The sequence below is a fragment of the Salmo trutta genome, chromosome 7 (genome assembly GCF_901001165.1).
Source record: "Salmo trutta chromosome 7, fSalTru1.1, whole genome shotgun sequence".
NCBI lineage: Eukaryota > Metazoa > Chordata > Actinopteri > Salmoniformes > Salmonidae > Salmo > Salmo trutta.
This window is the reverse complement of record NC_042963.1, coordinates 19273804-19292233: the sequence shown is the minus strand read 5'-3', so window position 1 is coordinate 19292233 and position 18430 is coordinate 19273804. Positions and strand designations below refer to the sequence as shown.

The 18430-nt window shown below is 42.8% G+C and overlaps 1 protein-coding gene across 2 annotated transcripts in view; it reads left to right on the top strand.

The window, feature by feature from the left end:
* The window catches only part of LOC115197061 (transcription factor SOX-6-like), a 141341-nt gene extending 126319 nt beyond the window's left edge, over nucleotides 1-15022 (top strand). For both annotated transcript variants that reach the window (XM_029758231.1, XM_029758230.1), the window contains exons 13-16: nucleotides 4359-4464; nucleotides 5834-6007; nucleotides 9254-9470; nucleotides 11875-15022. In XM_029758231.1, the coding sequence (XP_029614091.1) occupies nucleotides 4359-4464; nucleotides 5834-6007; nucleotides 9254-9470; nucleotides 11875-12178 (801 nt within the window). In that variant the 3' untranslated portion in view covers nucleotides 12179-15022. The remainder of the gene's footprint in view (nucleotides 1-4358; nucleotides 4465-5833; nucleotides 6008-9253; nucleotides 9471-11874) is intronic.
* Nucleotides 15023-18430: the final 3408 nt, after the last annotated feature.

Below are 18430 nucleotides of genomic sequence, written 5' to 3'. Positions count from 1 at the left end.
AATGCAGTGCCCTCTGTAATTATTTGGACAGTGACATGCTTTTAGTTGTATTTTTGCCTCTGTACTCCAGCACTTTGGATTTGCAATGATACAATGACTATGAGGTTAAAGTGCATTTCTATTAGACACAAAATAATCTGAAAAATAACCAGAACAAACAGGAAATGCATCCAACGAGTTTGTAGAGTCACAAGATTGATGTAGTCATTGTGTGCTAGGAATACGGGACCAAATACTACACTTTTGACTACTTTAATATGCATATAAGTGAATTTGTCCCAATAATTTTCTTTGGGGGGGGGGAGGGGGCTTATGTACAAAAAGTGCTGTAATTTCTAAACGGTTCACCCGATATGGATGAAAATACCCTCAATTGAAAGCTGCCAGTTTGCATTTTAACCCCATAGTCATTGTATCATTTCAAATCCAAAGTGCTGGAGTACAGAGCTAAAACAACAACAAAATTGTCACTCTCCAAATAATTATGGAGGCCACTGTATTTATACAACACTATGTGTACTCTTTTTTAAATAGGGTGGGCGTGAGCTCCTTCAGTTTCAGTGTGCTACAGGACAAGGCGTCTGTATTGAGAGATGACAGGCAGAGTGAAGGACGGAGGGAGAAGGGAGAGGAGGACTAGGAGAGAGGGAGGGGTACATCACTGCTCCTTCAGTTTCAGTGGGCAACAGGACAAGGCGTCTGTATTGAGAGATGACAGGCAGAGTGAGGGAGGAGGGCAGTGAGGAGGGAGAGAAGGAGGAGTGAGGGATTTCACTGCTCCTGGAGGAGGCAGTTAACATTTGTGGGTCGGTTAGAGCAGGGTTTGCCTGTATGTGTCGCCGCGGTAATGAGCTCAACACGACGCTGATAAAACTGCTCGGCCGGAGCAGTGTTTATAGGGCTGCCATAGCAACCCGTTGAAACATGTGCCCGGGAGAGCCTAGCCAATAGAGGAGCTCTGTGTGTCTTTTTAACTCGAGATAGATCGAGTTGAATGTTGGACAAGCCTCAGTCCCATAAAGCAACAAAAGTATATTCTTAAAACGTTATTTTATGGCTTTGAACAATGTAGCTAATGTCGATTATTCGTCATTGTTGTCATTTACGAGCGACCACATTGGACTTCTAACTGTAGGCTTGCTGCCATACTAAGTACGGGTGCAGATTAAGTCCCAAATGACTTTTGGGTGAGTCCTGATTTGATCTTGATCTACAGTTAGTCCTGTAGACTGTTTCCAAGTGTTCTGTGAGTCTTGGAATTGAAATTGGCCCCTTCAGTTTCTCTGCATGCAGAGACTAGCTCTTTAAAAAATCTTTGCAAGTCATTGTCTCTTTATTGTCTGTATTCATCTCCTGTAGGTCTTTGGGTGATGCTCTCCCCTCTGACTGTAAATCCCCTGTTGAAGGTTATTTAGCAAAAATATCCTGGTAGTGGGTAAAGTTCATGATGCTGTTAAGGGCCCCGGGCCTGTAGAATCAAAAACAGCCACATAACATCAAAGATCCACCGGCATATTTTACAGTAGGTATGGGGTTATTTTCTTCTTATGCGTCCTGATTTCGACACTAAACCCACCACTGGTGTGCGTGGTCAAGGAACTCTATTTCAAATCAAATTTTATTTGTCACATGTGCCGAATACAGGGTAGGTAGACCTTACCGTGAAATGCTTACTTACGAGCCCTTAACCAACAATGCAGAGTTTTTTTTAAAGTAAGTCAGAAAAATTTGCTAAACTAAAGGAAAAATAGTAACACAATAAAATAACAATGACTTGGCTATATACAAGGGGTACCGGTACCGAGTCAATGTGCAGGGGTACAGGTTAGTCGAGGTAATTGAGTTACTATGTACATGTAGGTAGAGGTAAAGTGACTAGCATCGATAATAAAGAGAGTAGCAGCAGCAGTGTGTGTGTGTGTGTGTGTGTGTGTGTGTGTGTGTGTGTGTGTGTGTGTGTGTGTGTGTGTGTGTGTGTGTGTGGCGTCAATATGCATGTGTGCGTGTGCTTTGTGTGTGCTTCCATGTGTGTTGCGGTGTCGGTTTAGTATGTGTGAGTGTGTGGTTAGAGTCCAGTGAGTGTACATCGTGCCTGTGAAAGAGAGTCGGGGCAAAAAATACAAAATAAATAATAATAAAATAAGGGGATCCTAGACTCCGGTACCGCTTGCCGTGGGGTAGCAGAGAGAACAGTCTATGACCTGGGTGGCTGGAGTCTTTGACAATTTGTAGGGCTTTCCTCTGACACCGCCTGATATAGAGGTCCTGGATGGCAGGAAGCTCGGCTCCAGTGATGTACTGGGCCGTAACGCACTACCCTCTGTAGTGCCTTGCAGTCGGATGCCCGAGCAGTTGCCATACCAAGCAGTGATGCAACCAGTCAAGATGCTCTCATTGGTGCAGCTTTGGAACTTTTTAAGGTTCTGAGGTCCCATGCCAAATCTTTTCAGCCTCCTGAGGGGGAACAGACATTGTCGGGCCCTCTTCACGACTGTGTTGGTGTGTTTGGACCGTGATAGGTCCTTAGTGATGTGGACAGCAAGGAACTTGGAAGCTCTCAACCCGCTCCACTACAGCCCTGTTGATGTGGATTTCCATGTCATCTGACCATAGCACTAGTTTCAATCCAAGTGCCAATGCCGTTTAACAAACTCAAGGAAGACAGAGCTTTTTGGCCATGCACACCAGTGGTGGGTTTGGCATTTAAATGACAGCGCATAAACAGATAGCTAAGTACCCCATTCCTACTGTAAAATATGGGGGTGGATCTTTGATGTTATTGGGCTGTTTTGGTCCTGGGGCCCTTGTTAAAGTCAACGGCATCATGAACTTGACCAAGTACCAGGACATTTTAGCCCAAAAAACCTGGTTGCCTCTGCCTGATACTTGGCCGCAAGTGGATCATTAACCCAAAGCACACATTAAAATCCACAAAGAAATCCACAAAGAAATCGTTAATTGACCACAAAATCTCCGGAATTTAAATCCCATTGAAAACCTGTGGTTTGAATTGAAGAAGGCAGTCCATACGCCCAGACGAAGGATGTCAAGGATCTGGAAATATTCTGTATGGAGGAATGGTCTATAAAACATTTGAGAAAAATGCTCAGTGCCATTATGAAAACAGGGGTGTCAAAATCTCTTTCTATGAGCAATTGTATTAGTACAAAATAATATAATGTTTTTGATCATGCAATATAGCTCAGTATTTGAATTATTTATTTTATACAGTCATTTTTCCTCATCTTTATCAAGGGTGCCAATAATTTCAGACCCCACTGTGTGTGTGTGTGTGTGTGTGTGTGTTATATATATAACATTTAAAAAAGACCCCAAGTTCCACCAGCGCTTCTAGCCGCTACCGCGGCATGACTGTACCCAGCAGCCATTCCCTCCGTCAAACGAAATGCGTCTGTCACTAGAAAACGGGGAAGAGGAGGAGGAGGAGAAGAGGTGGAAGAAGGAGTGGATGCGTGGTGACTGTGGAGGCCTTTGTTTTCCACCACAGTTTGGGAGCGTGGCAGACTCATTTGACGGAGCGGTGTGGAAGGGTGGACAGTGCAGGATAATCAGAGACTCACTAGGCAGGATGGGCGGGGAGCATCAAGTCAGTGGCAGCTTACATGGTAGCGCTGCGCTGGATAGATCTGGTAAATGATCTTGTTCTGTGGCTGTAAATCATTTAGGGGGGGGCATTCTCTGTCTTTCTCGCTCTCGCGTGCGCACGCTCTCTTCATTTTTCTTGTATTATTTGACTTCATTTATTCTCCTGTTCTCCTCTCTTCTTCTTTTCGATCCGGTCTTTTCTCAAAAACCTCCTTCCTACCTCCCCTAAGCTGGAATGGCTGTCTTTAAACTCTTATCTCTCGCCAAAAGCAGTGTGTGAGAAAGTATGACTCGAGTTTGTTACACCATCATTAGCACAAACCTACTCATATAGACCGGCTCTAAGATCACAAAGAAGAACAAGAGCTTTGATCCGAAGACGGCCAAATTACAATGCAAACAGCTAGGCATCGAAGACTGAAACTTGTTTGCTGTGTATGTTTGCTAAATTGCTGAATTTCTTTGAAAATGTGTGTTCTGTGATGTGATGATTGTGTTATTCTCTCTGAGCTCGTATATCAGAGCTTTACAGTCCGTTTAATTGGACTCTTAATAGCATTTTCACGCTATTAGGCAGACCCAAACTGTACTGTGCTGGCTTGGATATTTATTTTCACATTGTTCTTTCCAGCATGATTCCAACAACTATGATGCATGCGTAAACCAGGTCAGCTTCGTACAGCTCGGCTCGCTTGGCTCGGCTCCGTAGTGTGAATCAACCCTTATTGACCTTTGAACTCTGTGTGTTTTAGGAGCGGATGCACTTTGAGAGTTTGAGTCAGCACCTGGGCAACCTGGGAGAGGATGGAAAGATGGGCCACAGGGTCATTGACCTCACCAGACATGAGGATGTTGATGGTGAGTTTCGTCTTTCTTTTCTTTTCCTTTTTCTTTCTTTCAAAATGTCTCAATAATGTTTTCTTTCTTTCTTTCAAAATGTCTCAATAATATGTCCTTTCTTTGTTTCAAAAATGTCAAAAATATATTTTTCTCCCTTTTTGTCTGTCTTCTGAAAGTTCTACATACACATCTCTTTCAGTTCTCCATACTTTTATGGAAGTGCATTCTGTACAGTACAGTATGTTCTAGTCCATGTTTATGACTGTGTGTATGCTTGCCATCCGTGTTTATATTAATGTGTATAAAAATACATTGCCGTTGTATGGCTTGGCGCATAGTAGTAGGAGAACAGAGGAGAAGAGAAGAGAGAGGGTCAGACGGATATTTAACAGACAGGAAACGTTTGAGGCAAAAGTGGGCACATCCTGCTCAGGCTAAATGGATGCCAGTGACCTTTCGCTTGGGGCCCTTGGTTAGATAGCACCACTTTTGGGGCCTCTTTCAACTGTGTTCCCTACTGTAGAGACACAGACAGAGAGATAGTCTGCTCTGCACACAGGTATTCACCAGACCCAAATATTTATTGTGTTCTTCTCGGATTGCCTCAGTAGTGGACACTTGAATGTCCAGGCACAAACCCCTGCCTTGCACCAATAGGTCCACTCTGTGATATTTACAGTTTTTTTCAATAATTTTATGCCTCATGAGCTGAGTTCAATACCCCCATTACAACCCCTGAACTTTATAGCAAACCAAATGTCGGGGCTTCCGTTTAGTTTTTCAAATTAAGGACCTTTAATACGACACAATTGTTCAGTGGGCTTCTTACTGTACGTCGATGAGGAACAAGAAGCGGTATTCTAGATTGTCCCCCTCTTTCCAACCCACTAACACTGTTTGTGTCTCAGACAATTCCATCCTGCCGAAGTATGCAAACAGAAGCAAGGCAGTTAAAAAACGGAATTGGGTTTTTTATATTTTCTGGCCCAGATGCCCACCTGTTTTCTATAAACCCCCAGTGTTTACAGGTTACGGTGGATTGGGAAGCATTCATCATGCTGTGGTTTGAAATCAGAGCCGTAAACACGGGACCGTAAACAGAGATGTTATCTGGCTGATAATCAGAGCGTTGTTGATGGCGACCACAGCCAGGGGGTCCATCCCTATTTCTGCGGCCTCTTCTGTGTAGAGTAGACACAGACCCCCTCATTACTGTAAAACACAAGTGCACGCACACACACACACGTACACTTTCAATTGTCCCCTCCCTCAGTATCTGGAGGCTCTTAGACATACTGTGCAATGAATATACTTTGTGGCTTAATAGGTTCTTACACGAACGAGTGAGTGATTGAGTAAGTCATGAAATGTCCCTCCCTTCCCACAGGTGTCGCCAGCACTACGGAGGCCCGGGTCTTCAGGGAGACCAGGGGCAGGAACAGTACTGAGCCCCACATCAAGAGGCCCATGAATGCCTTCATGGTGTGGGCCAAGGACGAGAGGAGGAAGATCCTGCAGACCTTCCCCGACATGCACAATTCCAACATCAGCAAGATCCTGGGTAAGATGGCAGAGCTGTGGTCGAGTGGTAATACTCCCTGGCATGTCGCATATAAAACTCCCCACCGGAGACCAGGGTCCAATCCCGGCGTCCGTCCTTCTCACTGTTTCTCCCACATGCCTGTTTGATTACCTTACTGTCTGAATGAAGTGTCAAAAATATATATAGGTTTTAAATATGCCCTCCGTATTCTGTGGCCTTTTTATGGTCATACATGATCTTTCAGTTGCAAAAATTAAGCGGATTGATCTACCACAGACCGCAATTGCCCTCAGACGAGCCATCAAACAAGCCAAGCGTCAATACAGGATTAAGATTGAATCCTACTACACCGTCTCTGATGCTTGTCGGATGTGGCAGGGATGGAAAACTATTACTGACTACAAAGGGAAACCCAGACGCGAGTTGCCCAGTGACGCGAGCCTACCAGATGAGCTAAATGCCTTTTATGCTCGCTTCGAGGCAAGCAACACTGAAGCGCATGCACGAGAGCACCAGCTGTTCTGGATGACTGTGTGATAATGCTATCGGTAGCCGACGTGAACAAAACCTTTAAACAGGTCAACATTCTCAAGGCAGCTGGGCCAGACGGATTACCAGGACGTGTACTCAAAGCATGTGTGGACCAACTGTCAAGTGTCTTCACTGACATTTTCAACCTCTCCCTGACCGAGTCTGTAATACCTACATGTTTCAAGCAGACCACCATAGTCCTTTGAAAGGCTGGTTATGGCTCACATCAACAGCATCCTCCCGGACACCCTCGATACTGCCCCAACAGATCCACAGATGACACAATCTCAATCGCACTCCACGCTGCCCTTTTTCACCTGGACAAAAGGAACACCTATGTGAGAATGCTGTTCATTGACTACAGCTCAGCGTTCAACACCATAGTGCCCACGAAGCTCATCACTAAGCTAAGGACTCTGGGACTAAACACCTCCCTCTGCAACTGGATCCTGGACTTCCTGACGGGCCGTCCCCAGGTGGTAAAAGTAGGCAACAACACGTCTGCCATGCTGATCCCAACACTGGGGCCCGTCAGAGGTGCGTGCTTAGTCCCCTCCTGAATTCCCTGTTCACCCATGACTGCATGGCCAAACACGACTCCAACACCACATTAAGTTTGCTGACGACACAACAGTGTTAGGCCTGATCACCGACAACGATGAGACGGCCTATAGGGAGGAGGTCAGAGAACTGGCAGTGTGGTGCCAGGACAACAACCTCTCCCTCAATGTGAGCAAGACTAAGGAGCTGATCGTGGACTACAGGAAAACGGTGTCAAATGATTTTACTCATTAAATGAATTGAGGCAAACTAAACGCTGTATTAAAGAAATACAATCTTTGCACTTTGCTCATCCATCGTATACATAGACCATTGTTCAACATCACTGAAGTTATCATTCTAAAGCAGGATTATTCAACTCTTACCCTATGAGATCCGGAGACTGCTGGTTTTCTGTTCTACCTGATAATTAATTGTACCCACCTGGTGTCCCAGGTCTAAATGTGTCCCTGATTAGGAGGGCAACGATGAAAAAACACAGTGGAACTGGCTTCGAGGTCCAGAGTTGAGTTTGAGGGTTCCAAAGCATTGGATAGCTCAAACCTCATCACTCAAAGTTGGAGTCATATTTAAAGGGTCAGAGGTCATCTATCACTTCCACCTATCCGGCAGAGACTGAACATTCCGGATATTTACCTAGTTAGCGGTTTGTTTGTGATGACACCAGGGAAATGCCAGACCTGAGAGGCAATCAGGAGACGATGGAGTGTGTGCTGCCCAAACACAATAACACAGCTGGAGACGAGGGACACGATGCGGCCGCTTTAGTCTGTAAAAAAAAAGTGTCCTCACTGTTTCCTTAGTTGAAAAAGAAGGGAGTCTCGATAAACGTCAGTAAACAGAGTCCTGGCTTGCGCCCCAATTGGCACCCTTTTCCCTAAATAGGTCACTACTTTTGACCAGAGCCCAGGACAAAGCAGTGCACTAAATAGGGGATAGGGTGTCAGTTGGGACACAAGTCCTGGATTCCTCTCTGTGTGTGTCCGAGCTGTGGTGTGTGTGTGTAATGGGTTGTCAGAAAGCCACGCAGATGTGCTCCATTCCTGCGGTAACGGCCCTGTCCACTTGTTCCGTCGCTGGGTGCTTATAGGAGAGACATGATGAGAACCCACTGTATCAGGAATCCTAAAGTGTGACGGATTCCTGTTTTCAAGCACCCTTCAACAATGTAGATGCACCAGTAGTCTCTCTCTTATTACAAGTTCCTACTTGAAGAGATTTCCTGCTATGATAGAAGTAAGATGGCATACATTTTGTACAGTGGAAGTGCTGACACGTACGGTCCAATGGCTAATTGAACCACATTATAAGATAGGGGTGGGAATTACCAGGGACCTCACAATTCAATATTATCATGATTCTATATTATCACGACCTGTATTGCGATTCTCATGATTCTAAATGTATTGCGATTCGAAACTGTGATTTTATTGCGATTTGATGTTCCAAACATATTGCTCACAATATGTCTGCTGCAGAGGGACGAGAGAGAGCTGGAGAAAATTAGTTTTGATCAGTCAGGGAACTAAATGTGGAGAACAAATTTTGTAATTATAAGAACATAAACAAGCAATTTACAGAACGTTGTAATCCACTAAACTGTGAAAAGATTTCTAGTTACAGGACTACACTTGACAAAACTTTGACTCCTATACACTCTTTGAACACCAACTCCAATGCTCTCTACGAACACCAATTCCAATGCTCTCGACGAACACCAACTCCAATGCTCTCTACGAACACCAACTCCAATGCTTTCTACGAACACCAACTCCAATGCTCTCTACGAACACCAACTCCAATACTCTCGACGAACACCAACTCCAATACTCTCGACGAACACCAACTCCAATACTCTCGACGAACACCAACTCCAATACTCTCTACGAACACCAACTCCAATACCCTCTATACGAACACCAACTCCAATACTCTCTATACGAACACCAACTCCAATACTCTCTACGAACACCAATACCCTAATAGTGCCCTTCAGTGTGTGTGTGTGTGCGCACGTGTGTGTGTTTGCGCGGACGTGTGTGTGTGCGCGCACCTGTGTGTGTGTGTGTGTGTGTGTGTGCACGTGCGCACGTGTGTGTGTGTGTCCTTACACTGTAGTTTGGGTCCCAACCCTGACCCTTGCTGTGTGTGTGTCCCGCTATCCGTGTATAGGCTCTCGCTGGAAGTCCATGACCAACCAGGAGAAGCAGCCATACTACGAGGAACAGGCCCATCTCAGTAAGATCCACCTGGAGAAGTACCCCAACTACAAGTACAAGCCCCGGCCCAAGAGGACCTGCATCATCGACGGCAAGAAGCTACGCATTGGCGAGTACAAGCAGATGATGCGCTCGCGGCGGCAGGAAATGAGGCAGTTCTTCTGTGTGGGGTAAGAAGAGAGAGACACTCTACTGATCTACTGTTGTGCAGTCTTTAGGCTAACTAGGCTAACTGTTAGTATACTTAAAGGGACATTACACTCCAAAATCAAAGTGGTCTTCTGTTGAGGTAAGTCCATGTCCCAGGCCATTTGTTTTGTAGATTAGGCTCGACGCCACAATCCAAAATAAATGGAAGAGCACCATGTCATTTCCATATTTCCAGAACAAAGAGACCTTTTTCATTCATTTGAAGCTGGACATACACAACCGGTGATGTGGTACGTGGATTCATCTTGACTTTAGGCTACTTTTGAGGTCAGAAAACGTCAGACAAACTTTGATTTTGGAGTAGTCACCCTTTATAGTAACTGTCCAGTGAAAATCTCCCTTTTGAAGGTTCATATTCTGTTATCCCATACCCAAATAATGTGGTTGACTCATCCTATACTTGAATTAGTGGAAAAAACACTTCAAAAACATCACCTTAAACAAAAAATGCTTGCTATTTCCTCATATAGCGTGACGTCACGTTGCCTCATTGACTGAGCTGGACAACCAGCCATTACTTGTCATGTATATTTTCATTTCATTCTGTTGTTGGGGTTGCGCCCACACCATTCAAACACAGAAAATCAGATTTTTAACATACTTAATTAAAAACATTTTGAAGTAGGTCACTTTAATACTAAGCTAATAGAGAAAGGAAACTGATCCCGGGATCAACTATCTCTTCAATATTTTTTTCATGGACGGCTCCCATTTTTTGGATTGGAATACTTGAGTCGACTGCTCCTAATCATTTTGTTAAGGGGAAGTTGGTCTTTGTAAGGCTAATTCCCCGTGCACCCAGTATTTCCCTTCAAGTCATAGTGCTGCGCTATAGGCTGAATTTGTAATCCAAACTACTAGTTTAAAGGTAACAAGGTCTCTTTATCATAGCGCTTTTCTCATCCTCTCATGTCAAACTGCAGGCAATGCTGAAAACAAGGTTGCATCCCAAATGGCTCCCTATTCCCTAAATAGTGCACTACTTTTGACCAAAGCCCCATGGGCCTTGGTTAAAAGTAGTGCACTATTATAGGGAATACGGTGCCTTTTGGGATTCAGCCGAAGCCAGTGGCTGGGTCTTAATAGAAAACAGGCATAGATGTGATTAAAGTCATCACGGCAGGCCACGTTTTAATGGATTTACCAGGGGCACTGCTTTGTATTGGAGCGATTTTTAATAGTTGTCATTTATTAAATTAGGACAATGGCAGGCGCTTTGCGGGCGGTAGAAATATGACACAGAAATCATACTAGCAGATGTTTGAGAGAGAGAGAGAGAGAGAGAGAGAGACAGAGAGAGAGAGAGAGAGAGAGACAGAGAGAGAGAAGAGAGAGACAGAGAGAGAGAGAGAGAGAGACAGAGAGAGAGAGAGACAGAGAGAGAGAGAGACAGAGAGAGAGAGAGAGACAGAGAGAGAGGCGGTACAGGGCAGACGTCACAGGTTTAACTCTGTAATTTAGTGTGTGTGGTCAAGCGGAAGAAAAGCCTGATTCGCCATAGCGGCTGGAGTTTCACTCAGGACTGAATCAAATAACTGGAGGGGAGCTATAAATTGAGGTATAACCAATTTCGACCCGGCTCCTTATAATGAAACAGGGTCGTTTTTAAGCAGTTTAATGTGAAAATGAGTCTGTCAGAGGTTCTCTGCGGTAATTGTTTCTAGAAGGGGTGAACTGTTAGATGAGGAAACTGACATCAATTTTCTTGGTTTATGTGCTTCATTTGAGGGCAGAGGGCTTGCTTGAGTGATATGTGTTTACCTTCATTCCATCCATTTCTCAAGAGGCTATTTAGCATTGACAGGACTACTGTGTGCTGGCAAAAGCTCTGCGTTAAGGTTTGCCCGAAAGACAAGAGTTAGCTACCGTTCAACTTGTTCTAAATAGCTGTTCAAAAGCAGGCCAGGATAGAATAGAATGAATCTGTTTTTGTAAAACACCCTATCTGTCTCTCTTACACACTCTCTCACTCGCCTTCTCTTGCTCTCCACTTCTCTCTCTCTCTCTTTACCTCTCTCTTGCTCTATTTCCTTCTCTCTCTTTCAACCTCTCTCTCTCAATCTCTCTCTCTCCCTCTTTCTTTCTTTCTCTCTCTCTCTCTCTCAATCTCTCTCTCCCTCTTTCTTTCTTTCTCTCTCTCTCTCTATCTCTCTCTCCCTCTTTCTTTCTTTCTCTCTCTCTCTCTCTCAATCTCTCTCTCTCCCTCTTTCTTTCTTTCTTTCTTTCTTTCTTTCTTTCTTTCTTTCTCTCTCTCTCTCTCTCAATCTCTCTCTCTCCCTCTTTCTTTCTCTCTCTCTCTCTCTCTCTCTCTCTCTCTCTCTCTCTCTCTCTCTCTCTCTCTCTCTCTCTCTCCACCTACCGCAGGCCACAGCCTCAGATCCCCATCAGCAACAGTGCCGGCGGCCTCTACCCGGCTGCCGTCACCATAGCGACAGCCACGCCCTCACCGCACCTGACGTCAGACTGCTCCAGCGCCTCGGCCAGCCCCGAGCCCGCCATCCCCGTCACCCAGAGCACGTTCGGCGTGGTCAAGCCCAAACCGGTCGCCATGGTGACCGGCGACCATCCGGTCAGCGGAGAGGACGAGATAGACATGTATGAAGACTTTGAGGACAAATCGGACTACAGCAGTGACCGTGAGACACGGGAGCCTGTCGGCGCCAACTGAGCACGCTCAGAAGAACTTCTGATCTTTTTAAACTTTTTTTTTAAGCGGGACAATATGACAGAGACAGAGTTCTGAACAGAACAACTTTTCAACAGTACGACGGGAGCTGAGCATGTGCTCGAAGCAGCTCCGTCCGGGATACGATGCACCACAGACTGAGCATTCTCAGATTGACTCTCGACAGGAAATGACATAAACTAAACATGCTCAGATCTCACAGAGCATGTTGCTCAAAAATACCTTTTTAGACGAGAGTACTTCTTTTTAGCATGCGCAAACGTCTCGGAAACGATCCCATACAGAGGGATTGGGCAAAGACAACCTCTAGACAACCTCTAGACAACCTCCAGACAATCTAACAGATAGACAGTGAACATACTCACACGGCAATTACAATGCAACACAGACAATAGCAAGTAAGAGTCAGTAAGAGGGGCGATGAGAAGAGAATGAGATTAAAGAACAAAGAGATAGCCTACACATTTCCGCGTGTGTATTTTGTTTATAGGAGCGTGCATGGATTTGACTAAAACATCAGGAATTGGTCTTCGACAGCGGTCAGTCTTAAATGTTTATTTTAAGTGTGATGACGTTTTTTTTTTTTTTTTTTTTCATTGACATTTTCCTGATAGGTTACTGCCTGTAAAACCTTGGATTGTCAGGACTTGAAAATGTGAAAGGTAATATAAAATCCTTAAGGTCTTGTAGTTTGACATTATTATTTCTTATGAGTACAGTACCCCTACACCTTTCTCGACAAATGCTTACAATATGTTACATTACTGTTTATGATGGGGTTTTATATCCTTGCTCAGGTATGCTGTGCCAGCTTGTGAATGTGTTTTTGATTTCATATGAGAGAGTGGTAGGACTTTTCAAGACTGACAACGAAACAGGGAATAAAAATCCCTTGTATTATTATTAATATTATTCTTTTTTTGTTGTTGAGATAGTGTACAGTTTTTCTTGAAATGTGTCAAACCTACATTCACATCCCTCTGAAATTTTCTAGTCTTACCTTTGATGCTGCAAAAAGTCTTATACAATCACTTTTTATTGCTGATGTGTCCATATTAGGAAAAATCCCCCCCCGACCATGGGTAGGCCCAGCGCTCTAGGACACCTTGTGGGGCGCTACAGGGTCATGTTGATTAGGTACCAAATGAAAGACAACCGACTTTAAAACATTTTCCCTTGCATACCCCAGTCAACAACCCAGCACTCGTCGTCAGTCGCAATGTCACCTCTGGCACCCCCTCTGGCAATGACACAGACCTGTACAGAGGTTCATTGTAGAGAGTATCAATCTGTGGATGTTTAGCCCCAAGTGTCTTCGCCTCCCTTTTCTTAGCCCACATCTTCTACAGGATGTTAAAGGGGAAGTTCAGGATTTTACAACGAAAGTTTGTATTGGCTGTTTATAGAAAACCAAACCATGTATTACAGTTTCTCCTGGCCCATAAACTATATTCAAGGTGAGGAACCATCTAACATCAAGTTGTAAAATCCTGAACTTCCACTTTAATTCACCCATAATGCATAGGGGCCAAAAAGGATCAAATGATTTGTTTTGGTACACCGTTACAGTACATTGACTTTCAGCTTGAGTGGCTTTTAGGTTTGACTTTTTTTTTTTTCCTGGCTCAAGTTTGTGTGTAGAGTTTGTGAGTATAACATGTGTTATACAGACTCAGCAAATGTTGTTAATGACTCAGTACATCTTAATAGGCACAATAAGTCTTAAAGTTAGACTCTTAGTTCTACGGTCATTCCGAATTACAGGAAAACGCAGAGGAGCGGTCCAGACAGTAATTTCTATAGTAGGGACACCATATATTTAGGGGTTTAAAATGTTCATTTTCTTTACTGTGTTATAGCGAGGTACAGAAGATCAGATTTGTTTCTGTGAATTGATCAGTTTACAATTATGTTGTCGTCCGAGGTGGTTTTCAAAAATACAAACCAATGTTTTGTTTTTTGTAAAATTGGTACGTTGGCAAAACAAAATAACGTGGGTCAATATAACCTCTAGCATTTCAAAAGGTACATGTTTATTTCTGCAGTGCATGTATATTTTGAAAGTGATATTTAAAGTCAATTTAAAACGTACCCATAAAAGTCCTATTTTCATAATCTTCCACTTTGCAAATATGTCTACTTTTACAAGCTCTATTGTAGGGTTTGGGTTACTCTGTTTGCTGGTTGATTTGTATGTGATTTGTAACTCTTTATGACCATGTCAAATGACATTTTGCAGGTTGGTAGAAAAAAAAAAAAGTTTTTTTTTTGTTGTTTGGACTGAAGTTTGATTTGACTTGCATTACAACAAAAAGGAGAGTTATACCGGTTTCCTCATGCGTAGACATTGTTCCCAGTGTTCTAAGCATCACACGCACTGGATAGGAATGTTTTTTTTTTCAGTACTGCCTAATGTGAAGTTGTCGTTAGAAAAAAAAAACGACACAATTCTGACAAACAAAAAAATCACCTGTTTGGACTTGAGGAAAATCTCACATCTGACAGGTTTGAGTACATTTCCAGTTTAGTAGCATTTTTATTATTTATGCAGAAATCATTGTTTTAACTCCAGTGCTGCCTGAGGTGCTTTGCCCTTTGACACAAGTCAAAGGGTCACTCAGACCGCCAGTCTGTTTCGACCTACGGAAGCAGACGTCATTTTTCCTGGTCACACACATTTTGTGTTGAGTATTGTGTTTGAAATTAAATTGTGCTTTTTAACATTTCATTGTATTTATTATCTGGTGTTGGCTCTCAAAGTGTCAGTACAACTTGGTGAGAAAGACAATCAGAGAAAAAATAAAGACAGATTTCCTTACAAATTCATCATTGACATGTATGAAGTGTTTATCAATGGATAAAAGGCAGCACTTTTTTGCTGTATGTTACTTATTGTATTTACTTGTTTATTAGTGATTATAACACTAACTGTATCCTCAACAAGAGACTAATACCAAGCTGATCTAAACAAGTAAAGTAAGTACACACACACAGAGAAGGAAGTTATTTGCAGCAACCTGCTTTCTATAGTAATGCTTGAGTCCATGCCAAGCGTACATACATTTTTGAGTAATTAACAGGCCTTATGAAAGATCTTTGCTTTTTGGTTTAGTGAGAAATAAGAGAGCAGAATTTATACATTGAGGTTAGAGAAAATGTTAGACATTTATTGATTTAAAATGTGTTTTCTCCAAAATAATATTGAGCTATTATTCCCAATGGTTAAATTGGGATTTTCGTGGAAGAACTGCCTTCAAAATGGGTTGTTTTTCGATAGTAATCCTACAGAAATATGTAAAATAAAAGGTTATTGGTTGCGTACACAGTTTAGCAGATGTTTTAGCAGGTGCAGCGAAATGCTTATGCTAGCTCCTAAAATGTCTAACAAGAACACAAATAATAATAATAAAAAACACAAGAATTTAAGAAATGTTGGAACGAATCCAATTAACAACGCAAATAGCACTGTAACAGTAATCCAAATGCAATCTATACGTATCTACACCAGATACATTTTTACAAGATATACTAACAATGAGATATACTAAGAATGTATATCAGTAAATATATTAGTCCAGTATATAAATTAATATGTGGTGTGTATAAACAGTTTAACTAAAATGTAATGGACAGTAGTAGAAATATTAGAATGAGCTATGTCGAGAATACAGTATTACAGTAAATACACAGTACAAAATACAGTATAAAACCACATGGCAAAATTCATAGAATTGCAGGCAATAAACTTTCTGGCCAGGGTCCGGAATATATACTGAACAAAAATATAAACGCAATATGTAAAGTGTTGGTCCCATGTTTCATGGGCTGAAATAAAAGATCCCAGAAATTTTCCATATGCACAAAAAAACATATTTCTCTAAAATGTTGTGCACAAATTTGTTTACATCCCTGTTAGTGAGCATTTCACCTTTGCCAAGATAATCCATCCACCTGACGTGTAGCATATCAAGAAGCTGATTAAACAACATGATCATTACACTGGTGCACCTTGTGCTGGGAACAATAAAAGACACTCTAACATGTGCAGTTTTGTCACGCAACATAATTCTACGGATGTCTCATGTCTCAAAGGATTGTGCAATTGGCATGCTGGCTGCAGGAATGTCCACCAGAGCTGTTGCCAGAGAATTGAATGTTCATTTCTCTACCATAAGCCAACCGCAGACCACGTGTAACCACACCATCCCAGGACCTCCACATCCGGCTTGATCACCTGCGGGATCGTCTGAGACAAACCACCAGGACAGCTAATGAAACTGAGGAGTATATCTGTCTGTAATAAAGCCCTTTTGTGGGGAAAAACGAATTCTGATTGGCTGGGCCTGGCTCCCAAGTGGGTGGGCCTATGTGCCCCTGCCCAGTCATGTGAAATCCATAGATTAGGGCCTGATGAATTTATTTGAATTGACTGACTTCCTTATATGAACTGTAACTCAGTAAAATCGTTTAAATTGTATCATGTTGCGTATATATATTTTAGTTCAGTATAAATATATACTGTATGTACACTGAGTGTACAAAACATTAAGAACACCGGCTCTTTCCATGACGTAGACCAGTGGTCACCAACCTTCTCTGAGTCAAGATCACTTTCTGAGTCAAAATGCAAGCCGGGATCTACCGCTCAGATTTTTTTTAAACATCACTTAAAAAACATTAACCAATTAAAACACGTCTGTAGGCTATAGGCCCTGCCAATGTTGTTCTTCTCAGATCATTTTGAAATTATATATATATATATTTTGAAATGGTATATGATCACACTGGTAATAAATTATTTTTTATATTATTTGTAAGGCACAGCTGAGTGAGCATAATAATTTGCTTTTATTTTTTTACTGGACAGATGGCCTGCATCTGATGGTCAGTCTGAGGGGAGGAGCAGCGTTGAGGCTGCCTCTCACCCGACTCACCGCCCCTCCGCTCTCCTTCCCTCTGCTGAGAAAAGGGGATGCGGTCTTCCAGCTGATGGCGAAACTCAGGTCTCACCGCATTATTTCTGCCTCATGCACCAATTCATGTTGTTACTCCAATGACCAGAGAAATTGAAATATTCCTCGATATTAAAAAAGACACAAGCTGCTAATAATAACAACGCAAGCTTATCGGAACACTTTGCTCTAATCATTCATTGCAGCTGAAGTGCTGGTTGTAGCGTGTGTGGAAGTATTGAGAACGTGTATTTTATGGCTTATAAAAGTGTTGAACAGTGTTGACGGTGCTGAAAAACAACTGAAACATGAACTTACTCATAAAAACAACTCTTTGCTGTATTCATTGAGTCTCTCTAGTCATGGTTTTAAACGTTTTGAAATCTCACAGTATCAACTTTGCTGTGCGTTTGAGGCTTCTTTTTATAGTCTATAGCTCCAGGAAACTATGCAGATACAGTGATCTGAGCTATCTGATTGGCCAGCGGTAAACCTATAGGTGCACTTGATTTGCTCTCTGGGCCTACCAGGTAGGCGGAGTTCTACCTTCAGACATGAAATGGTTAAAAATGTGAACACTTTATCTTCATAGCACTAGGGCTGCTGAATCTACCGCCAAAATAGGCTTTATCGCTGGGTTTTTTACAAAAATGTTTGGTGACCGACTATGAATGCCTTGGAGATCGATCAGTCAATCTCCGGTTGGTGACCACTGACATAGAATGACCAGGTGAATCCAGGTGAAAGCTATGATCCCTTATTGATGTCACTTTTTAAAATCCCTTCAAACTGTGTAAATGAAGGGGAGGTGACAGGTTAAAGAAGGATTTGTAAGCCTTGAGACAGTTGATTGTGTATGTGTGCTATTCAGACGGTGAATGGGCCAGACAAAAGATTGATGTGCCTTGGAACGGGGTATAGTAGTAGGTGCCAGACGCACCGGTTTATGTCAATAACTGCACGGTGGCGAAGTCCTTGATGATCTTCTTGGCCTTCCTGTGACACCGGGTTCTGTAGATGTCCTGGAGGGCATGCGGTGTGCTCCTGATGATGCTTTGGGCTGACCACACTATCTTCTGGAGAGCCCTGCGGTTGCAGGCGGTGCAATAGCCATACCATGTGTTAATACACTCCGACAGGATGCTCTCGATGGTGCATCTGTAGTTCAATCGAGTACAGGCTTAACTGAATGACAACAGAGACAAAATAAAATATGTAATTTTATTGAATAGTTTGGGGTAGGAAGCGATGTGAATTCTATGAGTTTACTTGATGAATGAAA